The sequence below is a fragment of the Lissotriton helveticus genome, chromosome 2_2, assembly GCF_964261635.1.
Source record: "Lissotriton helveticus chromosome 2_2, aLisHel1.1, whole genome shotgun sequence".
NCBI lineage: Eukaryota > Metazoa > Chordata > Amphibia > Caudata > Salamandridae > Lissotriton > Lissotriton helveticus.
The window spans coordinates 186488923-186510589 of record NC_136060.1 but is presented as its reverse complement, the minus strand read 5'-3'; the positions used below and the strand labels follow the sequence as shown (position 1 = coordinate 186510589).

Here is a 21667-nt window from a genome sequence, read left to right as displayed (position 1 = left end):
CAAAGAAAAATTTGGAATCCACTGCCTACAATAAGAGGTAATGCCCAAAAAGGCACGCACCTCCCTTTGTGTACATGGTACAGGCATTTGAGCAATTGCTTGGATACGTTCTGGGATCAATCGCCGTCCCTCCTTCGACAAGAGATGACCTAAATAGGTAACCTCTTGGCGACAATATTGCAATTTAGAGGGTGAAACCTTGTGATGAAGGTCAGACAAGAGACGTAACAGTGAAATAGTAACCACTTTACAAATGTCCTCAGAATCAGCAGCAACCAACAGATCATCTACGTATTGAATAAGGGTGGCACCTGGGGGCAAAGTGAAAGCATCGAGCTGAGTTTTCAAAGCTTGACTATAAATGGAGGGACTCTCACAATAGCCTTGAGGAGCACGCTTGAACCGGAAGCTTCGGCCTCCTAAAGAAAAGCCGAAAATATCCCTACTTTCCTCAGCAATGGAAATACTGAAGAAAGCATTCTTGAGGTCAATAACAGAAAACCAAGCAGCCGAAGCAGGTATCATTGTCAATAGGGCAGTGATATCTGGGACAACAGGGAATTGGGGTACAACAATCTTGTTGACCTCCCGGAGGTCAATCACAAAACGATAAACGGGTGGCTGAGAAGAGTCAGTACGTTTAAGAACAGGTAAAACAGGACTATTGCATACATTTCCCCTTGTCTCCTCAACCACGTCTTTCTGAACCAAATCATAAATAATAGCTAAGAGAGCTCTTTCACCATCACTAGAAATCTTATACTGGGGAATGCAAGGTAACTTAACATTGGATTTGAGAGTGACGATGTAGGGCGGAATCTGCAGGAGACCTACATCATTGGGGCCTATAGCCCAGAGGGTGGCAGGAAGATAGCGCAATTCAGGGGGGAGTTGGTCTTTAGACAAATACGCTGGGGAAATCAATTTCTTACCTAAAGTGAGGTGTACCCCAGAAGGGGAACAATGCAATGTTGCGTACAGTCTTTTTAATAAGTCCAAACCTAACAATTGTTCACCACAACCAGTTGTTAAAATAAGCAGAGCCTTCAAATCATAAGGACCTCTTGAGATGGGCAGAGGACGAGAAACTGGGTTATGAACTGGGGCGCAGGAAAATCCTACAGAAATATTTGTTAAGCCAGACAAAGGTGCCCCAGGGTGCACCAGTGTCCAATAGAAACTGCTCTCAAACACCTAGTGCAATGACTTCAATATAAGGTCCATTTTGGTCCACTGGAACTGATATGACTCTCTCACTTTGTCTATGGCTCTCCTAGCTAGTATGAAAACCTTGACTCTCATCCTCTGTATAATAATCATCATTGTAATAATGGGCAGACTGAGCATTCTGCTGATCAAAATAATTCATGGAGTTTTGAAGGGGAAAGGAACGCTGGTCTTGAGATGATCTACCTCGCCCCATACCCCTGGGTGTTGACTGGTAGCCACCTCGGCCTCGCGGCCCAGGTATACCACCAGCATGCTGCAACAAAACTGGGCAACTATTCTTGAAGTGACCTTCCTCCTTACAATAAGCGCATTTATTTGGACCCAGTGGGGGCCGGGGAACAAAGGGCTCAGGTTTTTGTAACAGCTTCTGGAATTGGGGATGCGGCTGAAACTGGCGCTGAGCAGGACGAGGGGGATAAGCCTGTTGCAAAAGAACTTTCGTTTTTAATTCCTTAGTTTTTAGGTCTCGTGCCCCGATTCTGGGGAGACACACACACACACACACTCACTCACTCACTCACTCACTTCTAGGGTAAGTGACGTTATATCGACTGTCACGCCTCACTGACGTCATTTCGCGTTTATCTTCGCTTAGCAAAGTTGTTGTGTAGCACGTGCCAGCACTCGTTCCAGCTTTATAGCCAGAAAGGGCCATGTATCTGAGTTTAAACATACCCCCACGAGGAGTGTAAAAAGCCCCAGTCCCTGAGATGACCCGCAGGGGGCATGCTGGTGACTTCAAGGTTTTTCCTCCATAAAAGAACTAAAGTGAAAAGCAATTATATTGACTTGGTTGCATGCAGACTAGGTACTGGCAAAGAATACAACTGTCCCTCGATTTTCCTTGCGGTACTTATGTTTTGAATATCAACATGCATCAAAGGTATCAAATTAATGGGGTGAAAGGAGGTGCTAACCAGCATAAGCAGTATGGGCTGGGCTTTACCCATCCTGTTCAATTCCCAAAGACGAGACCTATTGGCTTGGCCAATGCTTTCAAGGGAGGCCCTCTCCCATTGGAAATCGCCGATTAGTTGGTAACAGCACTTCTTGTTGTAGAGTAGACCATAACGAAAGTATTATCATTTATTCAGTATGGTTAACCCAATACCTTTAAACGCATTCTGATGCAGCCAGATAGGGCTCTCCGCCTAGCTTTGGCGCTTTTCTCTCGATCTAGTCGTACCCTTTAAAAACATTTATATTTTTTTTTCACTGACGTCATGAACAGTGTGTTCTGGTTCCTTGTATACATGCTGTAGAGTTCTTATTTTGTCATGTGGTATACCCTTTCTTAATTTACTGAACAATGAATCATGCTCACCCTCACACCCCCTCACCCTCACACCCCCTCACACCCTCACCCACCCCCTCACACACGCTCTCACCCTCACACACCCTCACACACCCTCACCCCCTTCACCCTCACCCCCTTCACCCTCACCCCCTCCACCCTCCCTCACCCACACCCTCCCTCACACCCTCACACCCCCTCACCCTCACACCCTTACACACCCTCACACACCCTCACACCCCCTCACCCTCACACCCCCTCAACCTCACACATCCTCACCCCCGTCACCCTCACCCCTTCACCCTCCCTCACCCACACCCTCCCTCACCCTCACACACCCGTCACCCTCACACCCGTCACCCTCACACCTGTCACCCTCACACCCCCTCACCCTCGCACCCTCACACACCCTCACCCTCACAACCCCTCAACACCCCACACCCTCACCCTCACACACTCTCACAACCCCATAGCCCTCACAACCCCACACCCTCACACACCCTCACACACCCTCACCCTCACACCCCCACACCCTCACACCCCAACACCCTCACACCCCCTCACCCTCACCTTCACACACCCTCACCGTCCCTCACCCTCACATCCTCAAACTCCCTCACCCTCACCCCCTCACACCCCCTCGCCTTCACTCACCCTCACACCCTCACCCTCACACCCCCTCCCCCTTACAACCCCCTCCCCCTCACATACCCTCCCTCACCCTCACCCTCCCTCACCCTCACACACCCTCCCTCTCACCCTCACACCCCCTCACTGTCACACACCCTCACACGCTCTCACCCTCACACCCCCTCACACCCCCTCACCCTCACACCCCCTCACCCTCACACCCTATCCCTCACACACCCTCACTCACCCTCACACCCCCTCACCCTCACAACCCTCTCACTCTCACACACCGTCACCCTCACACACCCTCACCCTCACCGTCACACACCCTCACCGTCACACACCCTCACCGTCACACCCCCTCACCCTCACACATCCTCACACACACTCACCAGCATAGCATAACAAAACATAGCATAGCATAACAAAAAAAGTATAGGATAGCAAAACATAGCATAACAAAACAAAGCATAGGATATCAAAACAAAGCATAGGATATCAAAACAAAACATAGCATAACAAAACAAAACCTAGCATAGCAAAACACAACAAAGCATAGCACAGCATAACAAAACATAGCATGGCATAACAAAGCATAGCATAGCATAACATAACAAAGCATAGCAAAACAAAACATAGCATAGTATAGCAAAACATAGCGTAGCATAGCAAAACACAACAAAACATAGCAGAACAAAACATAGCATAACATAACAAAACATAACATAACAAAACATAGCATAGCAAAGCATATGAAAACAGAGCATAGCATAACAAAACACAACAAAGCATAGCATAACAAAACACAACATAGCATAACAAATCAAAGCTTAGCATAGCATAAAAAACATAGCATAACAAAGCATAGCATAGCATAACAAAACATAGCATAGCAACACAAAGCATAGCATAATAAAACACAACAAAACATAGCATAACAAAACATAGCATAGCATAACAAAGCATAGCGTAGCAAAACACAACATAGCATAGCATAGCATAACACAACAAAACAGCATAGCGTAACAAAACTAAGCATAGCATAACAAAACAAAGCATAGGATAGCAAAACAAAACCTAGCATAGCATAACAAAACCTAGCATAGCATAACAAAACATAGCATAGCATAACAAAACATAGCATAAAAAACATAGCATAACAAAACACAACAACACGTAGCATAACAAAACATAGCAAAACACAACAAAACATAGCATAGCTTAACAAAACACAACAAAACATAGCATAGCAAAACAAAACATATAATAGCATAGCAAAACATAGCATAGCCTAGCAAAACACAACACAACACAACATAGCATAGCATAACACAACAAAACAGCATAGCGTAACAAAACAAAGGGTAGCAAAACTAAGCATAGCAAAACAAAACCTAGCATAGCATAACAAAACATAGCATAGCATAACAAAACATAGCATAGCATAACAAAACATAGCATAGCATAACAAAACATAGCATAACAAAACATAGCATAACAAAACACAACAACACGTAGCATAACAAAACATAGCAAAACACAACAAAACATAGCATAGCTTAACAAAACACAACAAAACATAGCATAGCAAAACAAAACATATAATAGCATAGCAAAACATAGCATACCAAACACAACAAAACATAGCATAGCAAAACAAAGCATAGCATAATAAAACACAACAAAACATTGCATAACAAAATATAGCATAGCAAAACATAGCATAGCATAACAAAACATAGCATAGCATAACAAAACACAGCATAGCATAACTAATCAAAGCATAGGATAGCAAAACATAGCATAGCATAGCAAAACATAGCATAGCATAACAAAACAAATCATAGGATAGCAAAACAAAACATAACATAGCATACAGCATCACTCAGCACCACCACAGCATCAATCAGGGGCACCACAACATCACTCAGCGCCACCACCGCATCAACCTGTGCAACCATTCAACAACCACTGGTTCAAATATGTTCTCTCAATGTTTCAAGCTTTATTACAAATGGAACGAAAAGATGTTAATATTTCACTACTGTTCTTGGATTTTCGTCACAAAAAAATACAGTGGACATAATCTTCACAAAAGTTATTTACAAAAGTTTAAGCTATTGCCATTATAAATTACAATAACTTTTATTGAAGTATTATTAAAAAAAATTAAAAGCCATTGTTATTTGTAATATCAATACATGTAAGTCACGTAAATACAACACATATTGCATTACAAATGCTATAGGTGTCACATTTGCGAAAGTTATAACTATTGGCATTGTAAATGACAAAGCTATGAATTTCGCTATTTTCAAAAACAAAACATAAATAAAAAATTTGTCATTTACAATACCAATAGCTCAAACTTTCCTAATGCGAGACCTATTGCATTGCAAATGCTTGTTTTATCAAGTTTGTCCTTTTCCTCTTTATCCCTATTTTCATAATACTGAGCAGTAGCCAATATCTGAGCAGAAGAAGAAACGGCCCATGAACTTTCGGAATCCTTCAGTTTATTAGAAAGTTCGGGGAGCAAATTAAACACCTTCCGTGCTCATATACTGACCACTGTGATCAAGAAACGTCTCCTCAAATCGAGTAAAGAAGTCGGAAACGCTTTCATCTTTCTTTTGCTTACAGGCAACTAACTTATCCCAATTACCTTGCAGAGGGGGCATCATAGTTTTCATCAAGGTAATGATCCTAGCGGGAAGGTCTGCAATTAAAGCATCAGGTTTAGCACCACCCACTTGGAGTCCATCTGCGTCAAGGATAGCAGCCCAATCACCCCCCAATTCTTGAGCATGGTCTTCTTTCCGAATCCTAGCCCATAATGGTTGTGGGACCACATTTCCCATCAACATGTCTATATCGGCTAAATTCATAATGCATGCATCAACAGTCTGGGACAGCTCTTTGTAATAACCAGCAGGATTTTTATGGGGGTCTGGTAAGGATTGTTTGAGGGCCAGAACCTCAGATCTTTTCCAAGGAACATGTACCCATACACGTTGAAAGTGAGCGGGTATACCAGGATTATTGCCCTGGGGTGCAACTGCTTCTCTCCACACCGGGGGACTTATCATCCAATATATATAGGGGGCTTATCATGGCTTGTTTTTAATCTCACAACGTCCCAAGGACGGGCAACAGGAGGACATTATTGGCGTCGGGGCTCGTCCCTAATATCACTACTTTTAAGAGATTTACCACATAAGAATGTTACATACGTCCTCCATTTTCAGGGTGAGTATATACATGGGTTTTTGGTTCTTGTCAAGTAAATACTATAGGCAAAGTGATTTCGGGATTTGCTTTCAAACACCATGTTTTATCTTTAGGACCACACGTGGCAACTACACAAAACGACCTCATTTAGCCGCTTCCCACTTTTACTAGGAATATTACTTCCAAGGATGGACTTAATCACACATATATTGCAAGGGTCCCTTCAAGTTTCTAAACCACATGTAAGTTCTCACTCTAGAGCTAAAGATTCATTTCTCATCTTTGGCCTGCACTGAACGTTCACAATCATATGTATAAATCTTTATCTTAGCAGCCATTTCTTCGTCTTAACTGCTCAACCTGATCGCCCTACAGGGTCAGCGGCTGTGTACCGCTGCTTTAGGTCAGTCTCACAAAATTAGTTTTTGGTCATCCGTCGGTCTACACCTTTCTACTCACAGAGTTGCATGGTTCTTGACCTTGTGACTGATTATTCCCTCACAAGTGTACATACACAGGGTTAATGGTTTCTCCCGACTGTGCTTTTATCTATCTAGCACCATTTTTCTGTCACAAATACTTGTTGGATTGACGACGTGCATGCACAATAAGAGGTTGCATGAAACCAGCTCTTCAATCATTCGTGTCACTTTTTGCATGATGCGCACCGCGTTCAACTAGGAATCATCGAAACTTGTATACAAACTGAGGTTCCACGATCTTTTCTTCCAAGCCTAAGTCTACTGTATGTGAATATCATATTCTTTAGGTTTAAATCTTTTTATTGAAAGCAGCACATATAAAACAAAACATACATTGCATATGCTATGTGGTCCAACATTGGCATGAAACGTTTGAAAGGTAAGTACAGCCCCCAAAAAAAGGGCGGGCAAAGTATTCAGAAACCAACCCGACCAGTAAAGGCGTAAATATACCGTATGTGCTGCGAAAAACCCTCCAAAAGGAAACCCTGCCACCCGCCCCCCAAACTCCCCGTTCCTTTCCCCACCCCCTCGCCCACCCATCCAGTGCTCAAATCCACCCCCTCACCCCCCCTCCCCTCTAGCTTGTGAGGGACTCTCCATTCGCACCCTCCTTAGGAATCCGCCTCTTTGGGCCCTGTGAGCCGCAACAGGCGGAGGTATCTCGGGCAGGTGAGTTCCCTACATTCAGTGACCAACAGTGAGCGAAATGGTTGCCAGAGGTCATCATATTGCTCTATGTCTCCGGCTAAGGTGAGTGACAGCTTCTCCATCCCCAATACACACCACATCCTATGTAACCAGCCTGTAGTGGAGGGGACCGTAGTAGTGCGCCAGTGTGTGAGGATGTTCTGTACTGCGGAACCTAGGGCAATGGCCATTATCATATTCTTTAAACACATTTGTTAAGTAAATTTGAGACTACCTGTTTTTTAGGTCTCGCCTAGCGTTGCAGCGAGCATGTTCTGCTCGCTCTGCGAGACCTCTTGTAAACAAGTCAATATCAGAAGTGGAGTCTGGGCTCTGCCCCTTTTTCCTATTGGCTTTCGTCATTGTGCATGCTAAACCCTGGCTTTCCATTGTCAATGAGGCTTTTTAGTCTCTCCAAGTTGACCACCTATCTCCTTTTGGCCCAGCCCACCCGGACTGGATCTTTACTCGCAGTGTTAATTACTCGTTAGGCACTTTCTTTTTGTCATTCGTCCAGGAAGCTTGATGCTGCAGCGCTATGCCCTCTAAATTGTATGTTTTTTGTATTTCTTTAACCACTCGCGTGCGTCGGACGTCACGGTGGGCGTGTGCGGAGGACGGCCGGGGGCCGTCCGAACCACGCCCATGCCATAAATCACCCGCATCGCGGCGGAATTTCCGCCGCGGGTGAAAGAGCTCAGCGCCCGCTAGGGATACCGCGTTCACTTTATTTATTTATATTTTTGCTGCACCCACTTCAGGGACACCGCGCTCTTTTTGTTGTTCTTTTTTTTTTTTTACTTTAAAACTGAGCGTGGCTTCGCTTCAGGGACACTGCGCATGGTTTATTTATATATTTTTTAACTTGAACCCTCATCGCAGCTCCCGCTTCAAGGACACCGCTATCAGTGTTAAAGTTAAAAACAAAAAGAGTGTGGTGTCCTTCAAACGGCGCAGCGCTCAGTTTTAAACTTAAGCATTTGCAATGCAATCGGACCTTTTGCATTGCAAATGCTTTTTGTTGTGACGTTGTGTGGCTATGGCAAAAAGACAACAGTACGCACTCGCGCATCCGACACTCCAGCGACTGTTTGGAGCCCACAGTGACCTTTGCCCTAACGATGAATAATTTTGTTCATGACTGCACCATGCCAGGGCCACCTGGGACCCTCACTGCTGTGTACGCAGCTATGAATAGATCCGGGCCGTTCTGATTCCCCATGAGAGGGGACATCCCACAACTGCCTAGGCAAACAGTTCTTCGTTTCTTGCATTAAATACTGCACCTCTTTAAGAAGCGTGCTATGTCCTAAAACATGCAATGTACAGTAGTTGCTTTAAAAAGCGGAATAAGCCGCGTTCAAGATCCTGTACCCAGGGGCTTATCCAGAAGAAAGAGCAAACACCAGAAACACCTCTTTTCAGCAAAGGTTAATTATCCAACGAGGCTGGGGCTTCGAGCCAGTTCCAAGGGCCACTTGTACAAGTGCTGTTTCGTGCGAGAGAGCACCATTTTATTCTAGCAAGGCTTGTTTTAAAGCTTTACTGTGTTCCAGACATTTGTTTACGGAGGTGGGAAGGGGCCGTCCGTGGCCCTGGTAATCCCTGCAGCAATGCTGGGGAAGGCAATGCTCAAAGTGGGGCAGGGCTTGCAGAGGTCGGGCTCTTGCAAAGCCATACACTGGATATTGGGCCTCTGTATTTCTGTCATTCACCGGCTGAAGGGGAAAACAAGCATTTGCAATGCAATAGGTCTCGCATTTGCGAGACTTTTAGCTACTGGCATTGTAAATGACAAACCTTTTATCTATGTGCTGGGTTTGAAAACAGATAAATAAAAGTCATTGTCATTTACAATACCAATAGCTTAAAATTGCGCAAATGCGAGACCTATTGCATTGCAAATGCTTGGTATAATATTCAAATCATTTGGTATAAGAGACAGTTACCATGATTTTCTTTTGTCCACACACTAGATACCCTCTACTAGTAACTAAGACAGTCCTTCATAATTTGTGACCAATAAAATCTTCTACTTTAAAAATACACATTCGTTCTTGTCCTCTTAAGTATCATTATTGGCAGGCAGTTATAGAGGTGGCGAGAAACATTAAATACCATCAAGTGGCAGATGTTCAACTAATAGCCCTCTTAGATTATGTAAAGGGTTCTCTACCCAATGTGTGGTATTTGATAGCGATACCTTTCTTATTGGCCAAAAGAAGAGTGACAATGAACTGGGGGAGAAGCAGAATCCCTACGGCAACTGAATGGCTGAAAGATATGGCGGTTTGTAACAACAGCTTTGAGACTTATGCCATAATGCAACCCATAGCCTCCATACCACGAGATATTCTGGGCCCTTATAGGGCGTATCCACTTAGCAGTGTTCAGAACACTTTAGATGGAGAAAATGCGGGAACGGATTGGTATTTGCATTTGACTGAGATTATGTTCAATGCTATTTCTTTTTATGTGCTGATGGTAATGTGCACAGTATTTTTGCTTTCGAATAAGCGACACATTAGTAATCAGGGATGACGCTATCTGTTCGATTGGTTAAACATTGACCCAAGCACTGTACCAATATACAATTCTGAAATGCGCTGTTTTCTACTCTAATGATATTTACATGTGAATTTTTGAATTGTATATTCATGTGTGCTGTCTGTAATGTGTAAAAGCTGTTCTAAGTTTAAATAGTTTTTTATTTAAAAAAAACAAATCCCTTCAACAGTCTGTTGAACCCCCCCACAAGCCCCTGCCACTCTCAGACTTTGTTTTGGCCTCAAATGCTGAGGTGGAGAACATACTATAATCCTTCATAAAATTCTACTCATACTTGGAATATCTGCTCAGCCTAAAACGTTAATCTGGACTACCATCTTGTATGCAGTTCATCACAAGATTAATGAAATCCTTTATCACCAGTGGAACCATTTCTCAGTTTCTCCAACATGCCTTCATTACAACGATCCACGAAAAACCATCTGCAAACCATGAGAACTTTGTCAACTATAGACAACTCTCCGGCCTACTTTGTTACCAAGGTGCTAGTAACCATTCTCTATCTTTAACTCTCTTCCCACTTTGAAGCAAATGGCCTCCTCAGTGATTTCCAGAAAGGCTTCAGATCCGGAAGAGGTGCTGAAAACACACTACATCTAAAGAAGAGATTTCTAACTACCTGGAATTTATGCTGAATCCTAATTCTTGTGGACTTGTTGGTGTCATACAGCGCCATTAATCTTTTAATCCTACTCAAATAGCGAGAATGTTTCATGGGCATTAGTGGAGTTATGATTCACCTTATGTCTATTAAATTGTTCCCAAAAGGTTACCTTCGCATCCTTGGTGTCCAGGTCTGCAAATATCTCCCGTTTCATTCCACAAGGCTCAGCATTAGCTCAGTGCGTTTTAACATCTACATGGATCCTCTTACAGAGATCCTTGAATCTTATGAAGTTGACCATTATCACATAAATGAGGATGAAAACGCTGCCTCAAGTAATGTGGCAATTCCAGTAGCCAGCCCAAGTTAGCCCTCTGTCTCCCATGTTAACCACTGGATGTAGAAAATTAGCCTTGTCTGAACGGTGATGAAACTGAGAACCCTCTTCATGGGCATGACCAAACCTCACTCCATGCCTTCAGCTGCTCTGAGTCCCTTGGCTCCCTTTCACAACCTGTATCCAAAGCTCGAAACCTAGGTGTTCAGTTTGACTGTGACCTTTCCTTTCTCACTCATCAAAGAATCAAAAAACATTATACATGAACTGCAGCTCTAGTGGCTTGAATTCAATCCATCTAGCCTGTAATACGGGAGCTAGCCAAAACATGTACCAGTTATCGCCATAGAACAATGGAAAGCAGAGGAAGATGAAGAAGTAACACCAGTAGATTATGTCTTTTAACCTACAAGATTGTTACAAAGAACTAGTGAAATAGCAAGAGTCAACCGGGGAGGCCCCGGAACACCTAAGTGAAATATTACAACAGTGGAAGTCATCTCCACACCTTCCAACCATGGGATCAGGTGTTAGTCTTACACCCTGCATCAGCATGTAAGATGTTGCCCCGTTTGCATGGTTCATATCGTATCTTTGATGCAGTAGGACCGATTTTTCTGTTGAACAGCTCATCGTGACACCAATGACTCCATCCAGGTTTTTATGTAAACTTGTAAAATAATATGGGAAGAATTTGACGTAACAAGAATAGTATGGTTAGGGACTGAAGGGAGAGAGGAGCAAAAAAAAGTGCTTATCTGTCAGACCAACATGTGAATAGCATGATTTGCTAAATGATTAAGGCTTTTGGAAATTCCAAAGAAATAACTATTTCCTGCCTTACTTCCGATACAGATATTTTTCGAGCCTTTCCAGACTAGCCACTCTATTTAAACTTATGTTTGAAAACAAATAAAGTAGTTTGTCATGATTATATCAAATTCCTGAGGCTTGTAGCGCCATAATTCAAAAAGAAGTAGAAGCTTTGTTCCATTTAGGTATTATAGAAGCCTTCTAAAGCACCTGGCCATCTCCTATTTTGTTGGGACACAGATCAGATAGTACGATTTGATTCCTTATTGTCTTCGGGTAAATCAACATTATCTCTTCTATTGAAGCCTACCCTTGGCTCAGGATTGATGCATTTAAATGAACAGGTAGGCAATGCACAAGTTATCATCACATTACACCACTCTAAGGAGTGCTGGCAGGTTGCATTGCAGGAGACAAACCCTCATAAACAGCCTTTTCATTTTAGAGTGCTACCCTTTGGTTAACATGTAGCTACAGTCACCTTCCAAGGCCTCCAAAAATATCCAAAGACCTCAAACCAAGAGAGCAGTAATATAATTTCTTGGCTTCATTGTCTATTATCTGAGATTTATCCCGAAATTCTCAAGGCTGGTAGACCCACTAACTACCTTGCCAAAGAAAGCCACACTCAGTCAAGTACCCTGAGGAATGAATCTGGAAGAGGCATTTGCAGTTTTAGAGTAAGCTTTAAAGGATACAAGGGTAGCTATATTACCTTTCTTGCCACAACCGGTAGGACTGGGAACCAACCTTCCTCAGTTTAAAGAAATATTTGCCTAAGTGAGTCTGTTCGAACAATTGAGGGACAAAGCAACCATCTGCTGATTTCAAGAAAACATTTATCCTACAAATGGGTGTTTATTGAACAGGTTTTAGGTAGTTTCATCCCAGGAATTTAGAGATGGGTGTCCAACTTATTTTTTAGGTCTCGACTATTCTATTCCGCAAGGAATAAATAGACGAGAGTATTGTGGGCCAAATAAGCTTTGAAACCATCGCGGATTTCGTCGAGTGCATGTGCTCATGCACGCGCTTTTTACCATTTGCTCCCGAGCCCCCTGCCTCCCACTTCAAAGGGATACGCCTCCCCGCCCACTGCTTCACACTTCAGGCCGTGTCTCGCATTTCTCCTCTCCCCTCCCCACAGCAATGTTTTCACCCTCGTGCCTGTTTAAGTTTATCACCACGGCGCCCCATGGCCGGCCATCGGCACTGCAAGGACGCCATATGTGAATCTTTGAGACCCGGGAGCCAAGGCGCTATTGTTAATGCGTCCCCACACCTCACTACCCAACACTCGCCCCTTTCGGATTGCGGTCTTTATTTAGGCATCCCGTGTGTTGGTATCCTTGCGCGTCATGCAATTTTAATGCGCTCCCCTTGTGGACTTCATGCTCAACACTACCTATCTTCTTTTCAGGTACCCCGTAGGTCTCACCATGAATCCGCTGTTACATGCGTGATCAATGCCTCGCATTGGCTTGCATATGTGATGCGGTCAGACACAGCGGTCTAGTCAACAGTCTAGTCTATGTTTGCCCTATGTTGCTTTCAGGTACGTCATCCATGCAGGTGTAGCTGTCTTTAATTACTGCATGCCCTGCTGGATTTTCTGCACACAGGAACTCACACCGGCGCTTCCGACAGTGCTTCGGCCTGTGGTATCCCCCCCCCCCCCCCAGTGAGCGAGCTACTCTCCTGTTTGGTGCTTGTACCGTTCATTCAACTTTGTAAGCACTTGTGTGAAACCTGTAGCAGTAATGTCCTAATAATGCGCTGCAACTCTTTAGCTAGTAAACGCTGCTGTTTGTCCTACGTACCTTGCCGGTTATTTTGGAAGGAGGAAATTTAAAAAAGCCGTTTTAGCGATGTTCTCAAACAGCATGTCTTGATTTTCCATACTGCAACATGTACCTGATTTTATGAAAAACTGAATATTGTGTTAATAACTATTTAACATCCAAAGCTTGCTAACCACCTTAGTTTCACGATTTACTTCAACTGACTCTTTTATTTTTTAATAATTTTATGGCTCTTGTTATTCCTCGCCATATAGCTTGTCAGGTGACGCTAAGATATAAATCCCAAGTGCAAATTTCCCAATGGCTCGTCCTTCTGAGGCTGCTGCATTTTCAAGCATCGCCGATTTCCATTATATATTACAGTGTAGACTGCCCGCGTTCCGTGATCTCTAGAAAACAAACTGATCGGCTTGTTTGAAGCTCTGCAGACACTTATAGCAGGCAAGCAGCGAGTGTTTCACGTAGGTGGATGCACTATAGAGCTAAATGTGGTTACTTTAAAAAACAATTGTTGCTCTATTCTGGTCTTTCCTGCCATCCTCCCACCACGCTCCGACACAGGCGCAAGCTCCGCAGCAACTTATTAAAGGTGAGCAGCGGGTGTTACATGTCGGTAGCTGCACTACGGAGCTGAGTGTAGTGACGTTTTTTAGTGTGGTGACGTTTTTTAAAAACAAATTGGTTACTCTACTACCGATGTTGCTTTCGCACTCCAGATGCAAAGGCAGGCTAAGCAGAAACGTATTAAAGGTGAGCACCGGGTGTTTAATGGAGGTCTCTCCTGGTCAATGTTTCGCGAGTCATAGAAACATTTACATTAGTCTACTTGTTCCATTTGCACCGATCAATTATTCAGTAGCGCGTTTATCTACTGCGCAATAGGGAGACTTCCTCCTCATATCTCGGTTTGAGGGCCTGACACTGATCAATGCAGTGTGCGCCAGGGCGGCACGCAGCCTTTGCTTTCTCCATGAATCATGCTGTGAAGTTCCCGTCGCCCTTGCTGGGGCTGACTGCAGCATGCAGGCCGGGGGGATGTGGGGGGTGGGGTGGGAGGTCTGCCTGGGATGGGGAGGAGGGAGCTCGCCGCGGCCTGGTGTTGATATGTTAAACAGACTCTTGTTAAAATAACTGATGGCCAATTGCTGGCAGTAACAGCTCCTATTAGTTCAGTCAGAGTAATTGGCTTGAGAGACAATTGATGCCTGGAGCTGGGGAAGGTGGGCATCCCTATCCCTGCCTTGAACATTGCTCTCCCCCTGCAAGTGGCAGATGGTGACATTTCAAAGTGGTGAGGCGTAAAACAATATCTATCTATCTATCTATCTATCTATCTATCTCCCTCACTCTATCTATCGCCCTCTATCTATCGCCCTCACTCTATCTATCTGTCTATCTATCACACTCACTCTATCTCACCATCACTCTATCTATCTATCGATCGCCTTCACTCTATCTATCTGTCTATCGCCCTCACTCTATCTATCTATCTATCTATCGCTCTCACTCTATCTATCTATCTCCCTCCCTCTATCTATCGCCCTCCCTCTATCTATTTATCGCCCTCCCTCTATCTATTTATCGCCCTCCCTCTATCTATCTATCGCACTCACTCTATCTATCTATCGCACCACCACAGCATCACTCAGGGGCACCACAACATCACTATGCGCTACCACAGCATCACTGAACGCCACAGCATCACTCGTCGCCACCACATCACTCAGCGCCACCACATCATCACTCAGCGCCACCACAACATTACTCAGCGCCACCACAGAATCAATCTGTGCAACCATTCAACAACTGGTTCAAATATGTTCTCTCAATGTTTCAAGCTTCATTACAAATGTCACAAAACGATGTTAATATTTCACTTCTGTTCTTGGATTTTCGTCACAATAAAATACACTGAACATAATCTTCACAAAAGTTATTTACAAAAGTTTAAGCTATTGCCATTATACATTACAATAACTTTTATTTAAGTATTATTCAAAAAAATTAAAAGCCATTGTTATTTGTAATATCAATACATCTAAGTCATGTAAATACAACACATATTGCATTACAAATGCTATAGGTGTCACATTTGTGAAAGCTAAAACTATTGGCATTGTAAATGACAAAGCTATTAATTTTGCTATTTTCAAAACCAACACATAAATAAAAAATGTGTCATTTACAATACCAATAGCACAAACTTTCATAATGCGAGACCTATTTTATTGCAAATGCTTGTCTGTATTAGCCACCTTTTGTTGCCCTATGAATGTCATTATGTGATATTTGAGATCGAATGCCTAGCGATCAGATTGGCAGTACAAACATTGAAATTGTATTTGCTAGAGATTATGTTATGCCCTACATAACTTACTTGTATCTAGTAAGCTTATTAATCTTCCTGCTGCTCTGCCACTGTGTGTGTTTGCAATGGAATTTTGGGGTCACAGTGAAGCCTGGAATGTTGGGTGCCTGACTGACTTTGAGATGACAGTTACAGATGGGCTGAGCAGCAGGCTGGCTGCTCCTGGTGGGGTCTGCTGTGGCATAGGACCAAGGGCGGACTACAGGGCTAACCTACTTCATTACTACCTGTTTATCTGGTCTACCAAGCTGATGTACTTACTTATCATCCTGATGTACAACTGGAATAAAGGTACATAAGAACTTTACACGGCTTCCAGTGTCTTTGTCCATGAAGACCACAACAGATACTTTTCTTCTAGAGATCATGCATCGCTGATATGGTTATCCCATAACAAATATATAAACCATAGAATATACTCTGAGGGTTTCTGCCTTTACAACTACTCTTATTTACAGTCCTTCCTAGGCTGTACAAACTGGAGGGCAATGTTGATATGTTTATTCCCACTAGAGTGTCCTCAAATGACGTGAATGAATGTCCTGACATAAGGGCAGACTTGCCTCAAGAAGTCGGTGGGTGTAGACACATCTATAGGGATTGCAGTGATAGGAACGGTCAGAAGGCCAGCCTCGGGAAACTAGGAACTCTGAGTCCATGTTCACATCTACTTATTTACTGGTTGGCCATGACAGGGTCTAGAATACATGCAGGGTTGGCGGCTTCCAAACTGCCAGAGCGAGACATGTCAGCTGGTTGTGGCATCCAAAAAAGAGACAGGCTTGGTTAGAGGGCGCAATAAAGAAAGAGGATTGGTAAGCAAATTGAGATTTCTGGGTGGAGCTAACATTCTAATTTACCAATGGGATAGCTCCAAACCTTATCTTTACTTAATCGGTGTGGGGAGGAAGCAAAGAGAAGAAGCACACAGAGGGAAATACTGTAAAAATAGGTCTCGTTCAGGTAAATGGGGCGTGGAAAACGGACCTGTACCTGTTGTTTTTTTTGTAGGCAAGTGGGATGAAATAGGTGGGCTGGGGGGTCTGGAGAGATGACCTGAGCCTGTGTTTCTTTTGCAGATTATTTTGAGTAATTCCAAGATACTTAAGAGGGGAGGTGTGGCCATTTTTGGGGCCAAGAAATTGAACCCACCAAGAAAATTTGTAAGGAATACAAGACACCGAGACCTGGATATAAGAAAAGCGAATATATTTAGGACTAGGAGGTGATATTGAGTAATATTCCTAAAAGACCTTTCGCATTCTGAACTATGCAACATTAAGAAAGCCTGTCACTGCAGTTTGTTGGCCCTATTTCCCCCCCTGGTTCCTTTTTTTAAAAAGTTGCCATTCGGTGAAAGTGAATGCAAGGAGGGCGATTGCTGTCCCTCGTAGACCTCATCTCTATGTTTGAAGCTATTCATAGAGTCACAAATTGACTCCTGCCTCATAAATATTGACGTCGCGTGAGGTTTGTTTTGCAACACCCTGCAAATGAATATTTTGTGCTGTAACAGATTAGTACACCAGTCCTAGTGCAAAATAAAGTTGAGGTTCAAAAGACTGACTGGTTTGTGACCCCACCTTACTAAATAAAGCCCTTGGCTCTCTTTCTCACCTCTTGATCCACAGCCTATTTTATTGTGTTTCAGGCACTTTTGTGCCCTGGAATTTTTCATCAAAATACAGAATTCACTCCCTTGATGCTTTTTTAGTATTTCGTGAAAATTCACCAGCACTGTGGACGGCACGAATATGCAGTGGCAATATTGGCTCTGTCTGGATCCCCAAGTGCTTATAGACAACATGAGTTCAGTTTTGCAGTCTGCGCCAAAAGTAGGATACTTGTGATTAAATACTTCTCCAATCTTAATGGTTATGGTTATGGACTTGGACACTGTGAGGTGCCAACAAATCTAAATGATATTAAATAATCAATAGTGCCCTGTAGAAAATGGTACAGCATGATGAAAACATAGGTTACCTACTGCATGTGTGACTAGTTTGCAAAGCAGCTTGAGTTGCCATAGGATTCAAGTAACTGTATTGTTTTTTTATTTTATTTTTTATTTCAAGGCAAGAAATAATGACTGCAGGCTAAACAGAGAGTTCAGCACATCTCCAGATGACAGGAAAGAGATCATTCAGAATGGACCTGATCTGCAAGACTTCATATCTGGTGAACTATCTGACAAGAGTAGATGGAGCGAGTATAAAGGAAATTTAAAACGCCAGAAAGGAGAAAGGTAATCATATATTAAATGCTACACTGTGTTCTAGGGAAAACCTGTCAGCCAATCAAAGCCTGGGAAGAGGGCGGTTTTTTTTTTATTACTCCGTTGGGGAGAATATCAAGGTAGGCCCCCTATCTGTCCATTTCAGCCCCTCATCAAACACCTTAGCCTGAGATAATCCGATTGGGCCAACAAGTGCACAAGGTAACTTTTTTTCATCCTTCCTGTGAATGACCACCCTGGCAAGTCTTACCCAAACTGAAAGCGACAGTGGCAGCTCATTCCTTGTATAGGGGAAAAATAAGAAAGTATGTATTAAATGAGGTGACATTTTGTTACTATATGTGATGCAATTGAAACAGTGTTGTTGCTTGTGGTGTTCACCCTAAACTTTGAGTTCATACCTACTTGCTTCTAAGATGTGTAGAATGGTATATAAAGTACAGGATGTGTAATTCAACTGCAGTCCAAAAGGATGTGTGCCTATAGAGAAGCAAGGTAGCCCGGTCGCGGCCTGGGTAGGCTGTCATGTCATTGCAGCATCTCATGAAGCGGAGTCTCAGGCCTACAACACAGGCTGCCCGCTGCCTTCTTCCAGACTCTGTGTAATTGCTCTGGTCCTGCGGTGCTGTAGGATGCGCTCTAGTCTATGAGCGTGAACGCGATGACGTGTCATGCTATAGACAGGAGCGCGACGCGCGCGCATGCGCGGTAGGCGAGGATTGGAAGGCGCGAACGGGGAGAACGGGAGTTGGCGACCGGAGCAGTCACTGTGCAGACGCTCGGCGCCCTTATGCTCAAGTTACTTGTTTTGGTGTGAATAAAGAGAAAGAACTTATACACCTACATAGTCTCAGTGTGAAGTGTGGGCAAGCAACATTACATTGGCGACGAGGCTGGGACCACGAACACCAGGGAGTACAGTGGTCAGGAGTAGACACTCCACGACAGCCCCACACCAACCAGCAGAAGGACAACAGCAACAAAAGACGAGCAGAGGGTGTGGCAGTAGCGGAAAAGCACGGAAACAACCAAATACAGCTCCAACAACCAGGTCAGTGCCGGGCCAGGGAAGGAGAGCACAGCCAGCACCCTGGCAGCCAAAGGCATCGACCCCAAGACAGAGGAAGGGGCACAAACTGACGACCCCACGCAGGCTAGAAGGGATAGCACCCCAGGTAGCCCCAGAGGGCAAGGGAACACGGCAGGGAGTGCAGGAGCATCCGGTGTACCCATTCAACACAGTGCCCAGGTGGTAGACCCCAGAGGCGAGGCCAGGATGGCGAATCAAGCGTCGGCTCTGATGGCCCCTATCCCATTCCTGCCTAGACCGGGTGAACCACAGCTAAAATGGGAAGATTGGAAGGAATACTTTCAAAACTACATTGAAGCACTTGAAGATGAAAATGAAGGGGCATTCACCCCGGAAAGGAAGAAGAGACTGTTACTCCACAACCTGGGCCCGGAGGGGGTGAGAGTGTTCAAGAACCTGGTGCCTAAGGAGAGGGGAGCGACTGAAACAGATGTCTTTAAAAACGCCCTGGATGATTTGGACAGCCATTACCGTCCAGCAGTTTGTGTCTCCATAGACAGGTATAATTTCCAACAGAGGAAGCAGGAGGTTGGTGAATCGATTGATGATTATGTGGCGGCGCTCCGACGCCTGGCCATCACGTGCCAGTACGGGGGTCTGCAGGAGGAGTATATCAAAGACCAAATTGTCATGCACACCACGTGCAGGACTGTCCAGGACAAACTTTGGGCGCAGAGCGAGACATCGCTTAAGGAAGTTGTTGCTATGGTCAAAAAGGCTGAGATGTCAAAACGCGGTGCCGAAGCAGCCAAACGTGAGAACGCACCGAGACAGATGGTAAACAAGATAGACGAGGCACCCCAGCCCAGCAAACCCAGAGGGGCGTATGGAGATCAAAGGAAGGATTCGAGATGGACAGGGAAGCAGACAGTTCGCTCTGGTCCTGACAACAAGTTTGCGTGTTATAGATGTGGCAGCACGGCACATTCGGCGCAGGATAAACGCTGTCCCGCGTTCCGCGCCAGATGCTCGTTTTGTGGCCTGGTCGGCCATTTTGAAAAAGTATGTCGCAAGAAGGGGAAGAAATCCACGGTCAAGTGCGTCGATGCGGCCACAGCGGATGTCAGCGGGGAGGACGACCTGGAAGACGACGATTTGGTGTTATGCATCGAGGACCAAGTGTTAGAGGTGACGGGGAAGCGACGAGATAAGCCTCGCACGGACATGCTGATAGGGGGAGTGAAGGTTCATGTGGCCGTCGATTCAGGATCTCCTTGGACCATCGTGCAAAGATCCATATGGGAAGAAGACTTTGTGCCTGTGGTGGGGCCAGACCTATGGCCGCCGGACATCAGACCCATCTCGTATACTGAGAACGCCATTCCACTAGTGGGGTGCCGAGACTTCATATTCGAATTCAGAGTGAGGTCAGCCACGTGCACCCTGTATATAGCAGAAAGAGGTCCTTCAGTGCTGGGGTGGAGAGACGCAGGAGATCTAGGAATCATACTCAACCCGGGAGGCAAAGAGCAGATTCTCTTGACGGACGAGTGGCCCCTCACGAGAGAGGAAGATTGGAAGTCAGCATACCCCAAAGTTTTTGATGGCTCAGTTGGGAAACTGGACAAGTTCGTCCACAGAATGGTCCTCAAGGAGGGCGCAGTACCAGTGGTGCACAAAGTCAGGAACATACCCATGTCTACCAGTGGAGCGGTACAACAGGAACTCCTAAGGCTGGAGGAGCAAGGCATCATAGAGCCGGTGGACAGTGCGGAGTGGCTATCCCCCTTGGTAGTGGTCAAGAAGCCCAATGGACAGGTTCGTCTCTGCGTTGACCTCCGCGAGCTCAACAAAAATCTCATCGTGGAGAAATTTCCCCTACCTAGAATTGAGGAGATGCTCGCCAAGACAAAAGGTGTAACGCACTTCTCCACCATAGATCTCACGTCTGCTTACTATCAGATCGAGCTGCATCCATCGAGCAGGAAGTACACCGCCTTCATTACACCTTTTGGGTGCTACCAGTTCCGGAGGATGCCCTTTGGCCTGGCATCCGCAGCGGCTGTCTTTCAGAAGCTGATGCATCGGCTGTTCAAGGACATTCCGGGGGTACAGTACTTTCAGGATGACATCCTGGTGATGGGCTCTTCCAAAGGAGATCACGACAGGAAGTTGCAGAGAGTTCTGGAAGTGCTGCAAGACAAGGGGCTAACGGCGGAATGGAGCAAATGCAAGATTGGGACCCACTCGGTGACATACTTGGGTCATGAGATCAGCACGAGTGGAATTTCACCCAAGGAACGGAACGTGAAGGCCATAAAGGATGCAAAGGCTCCCGGCTCCAAGGAGGAA

General features: G+C 44.7%; 1 protein-coding gene across 1 annotated transcript in view; it reads left to right on the top strand.

Annotated features, from left to right (window-relative positions):
* LIAS (lipoic acid synthetase) overlaps positions 1 to 21667 on the top strand; it is a 212574-nt gene that overhangs the window by 8966 nt on the left and 181941 nt on the right. Inside the window, exon 2 of the mRNA XM_078678318.1 lies at positions 18125 to 18294. Coding sequence (XP_078534444.1) covers positions 18125 to 18294 — 170 coding nt within the window. The remainder of the gene's footprint in view (positions 1 to 18124; positions 18295 to 21667) is intronic.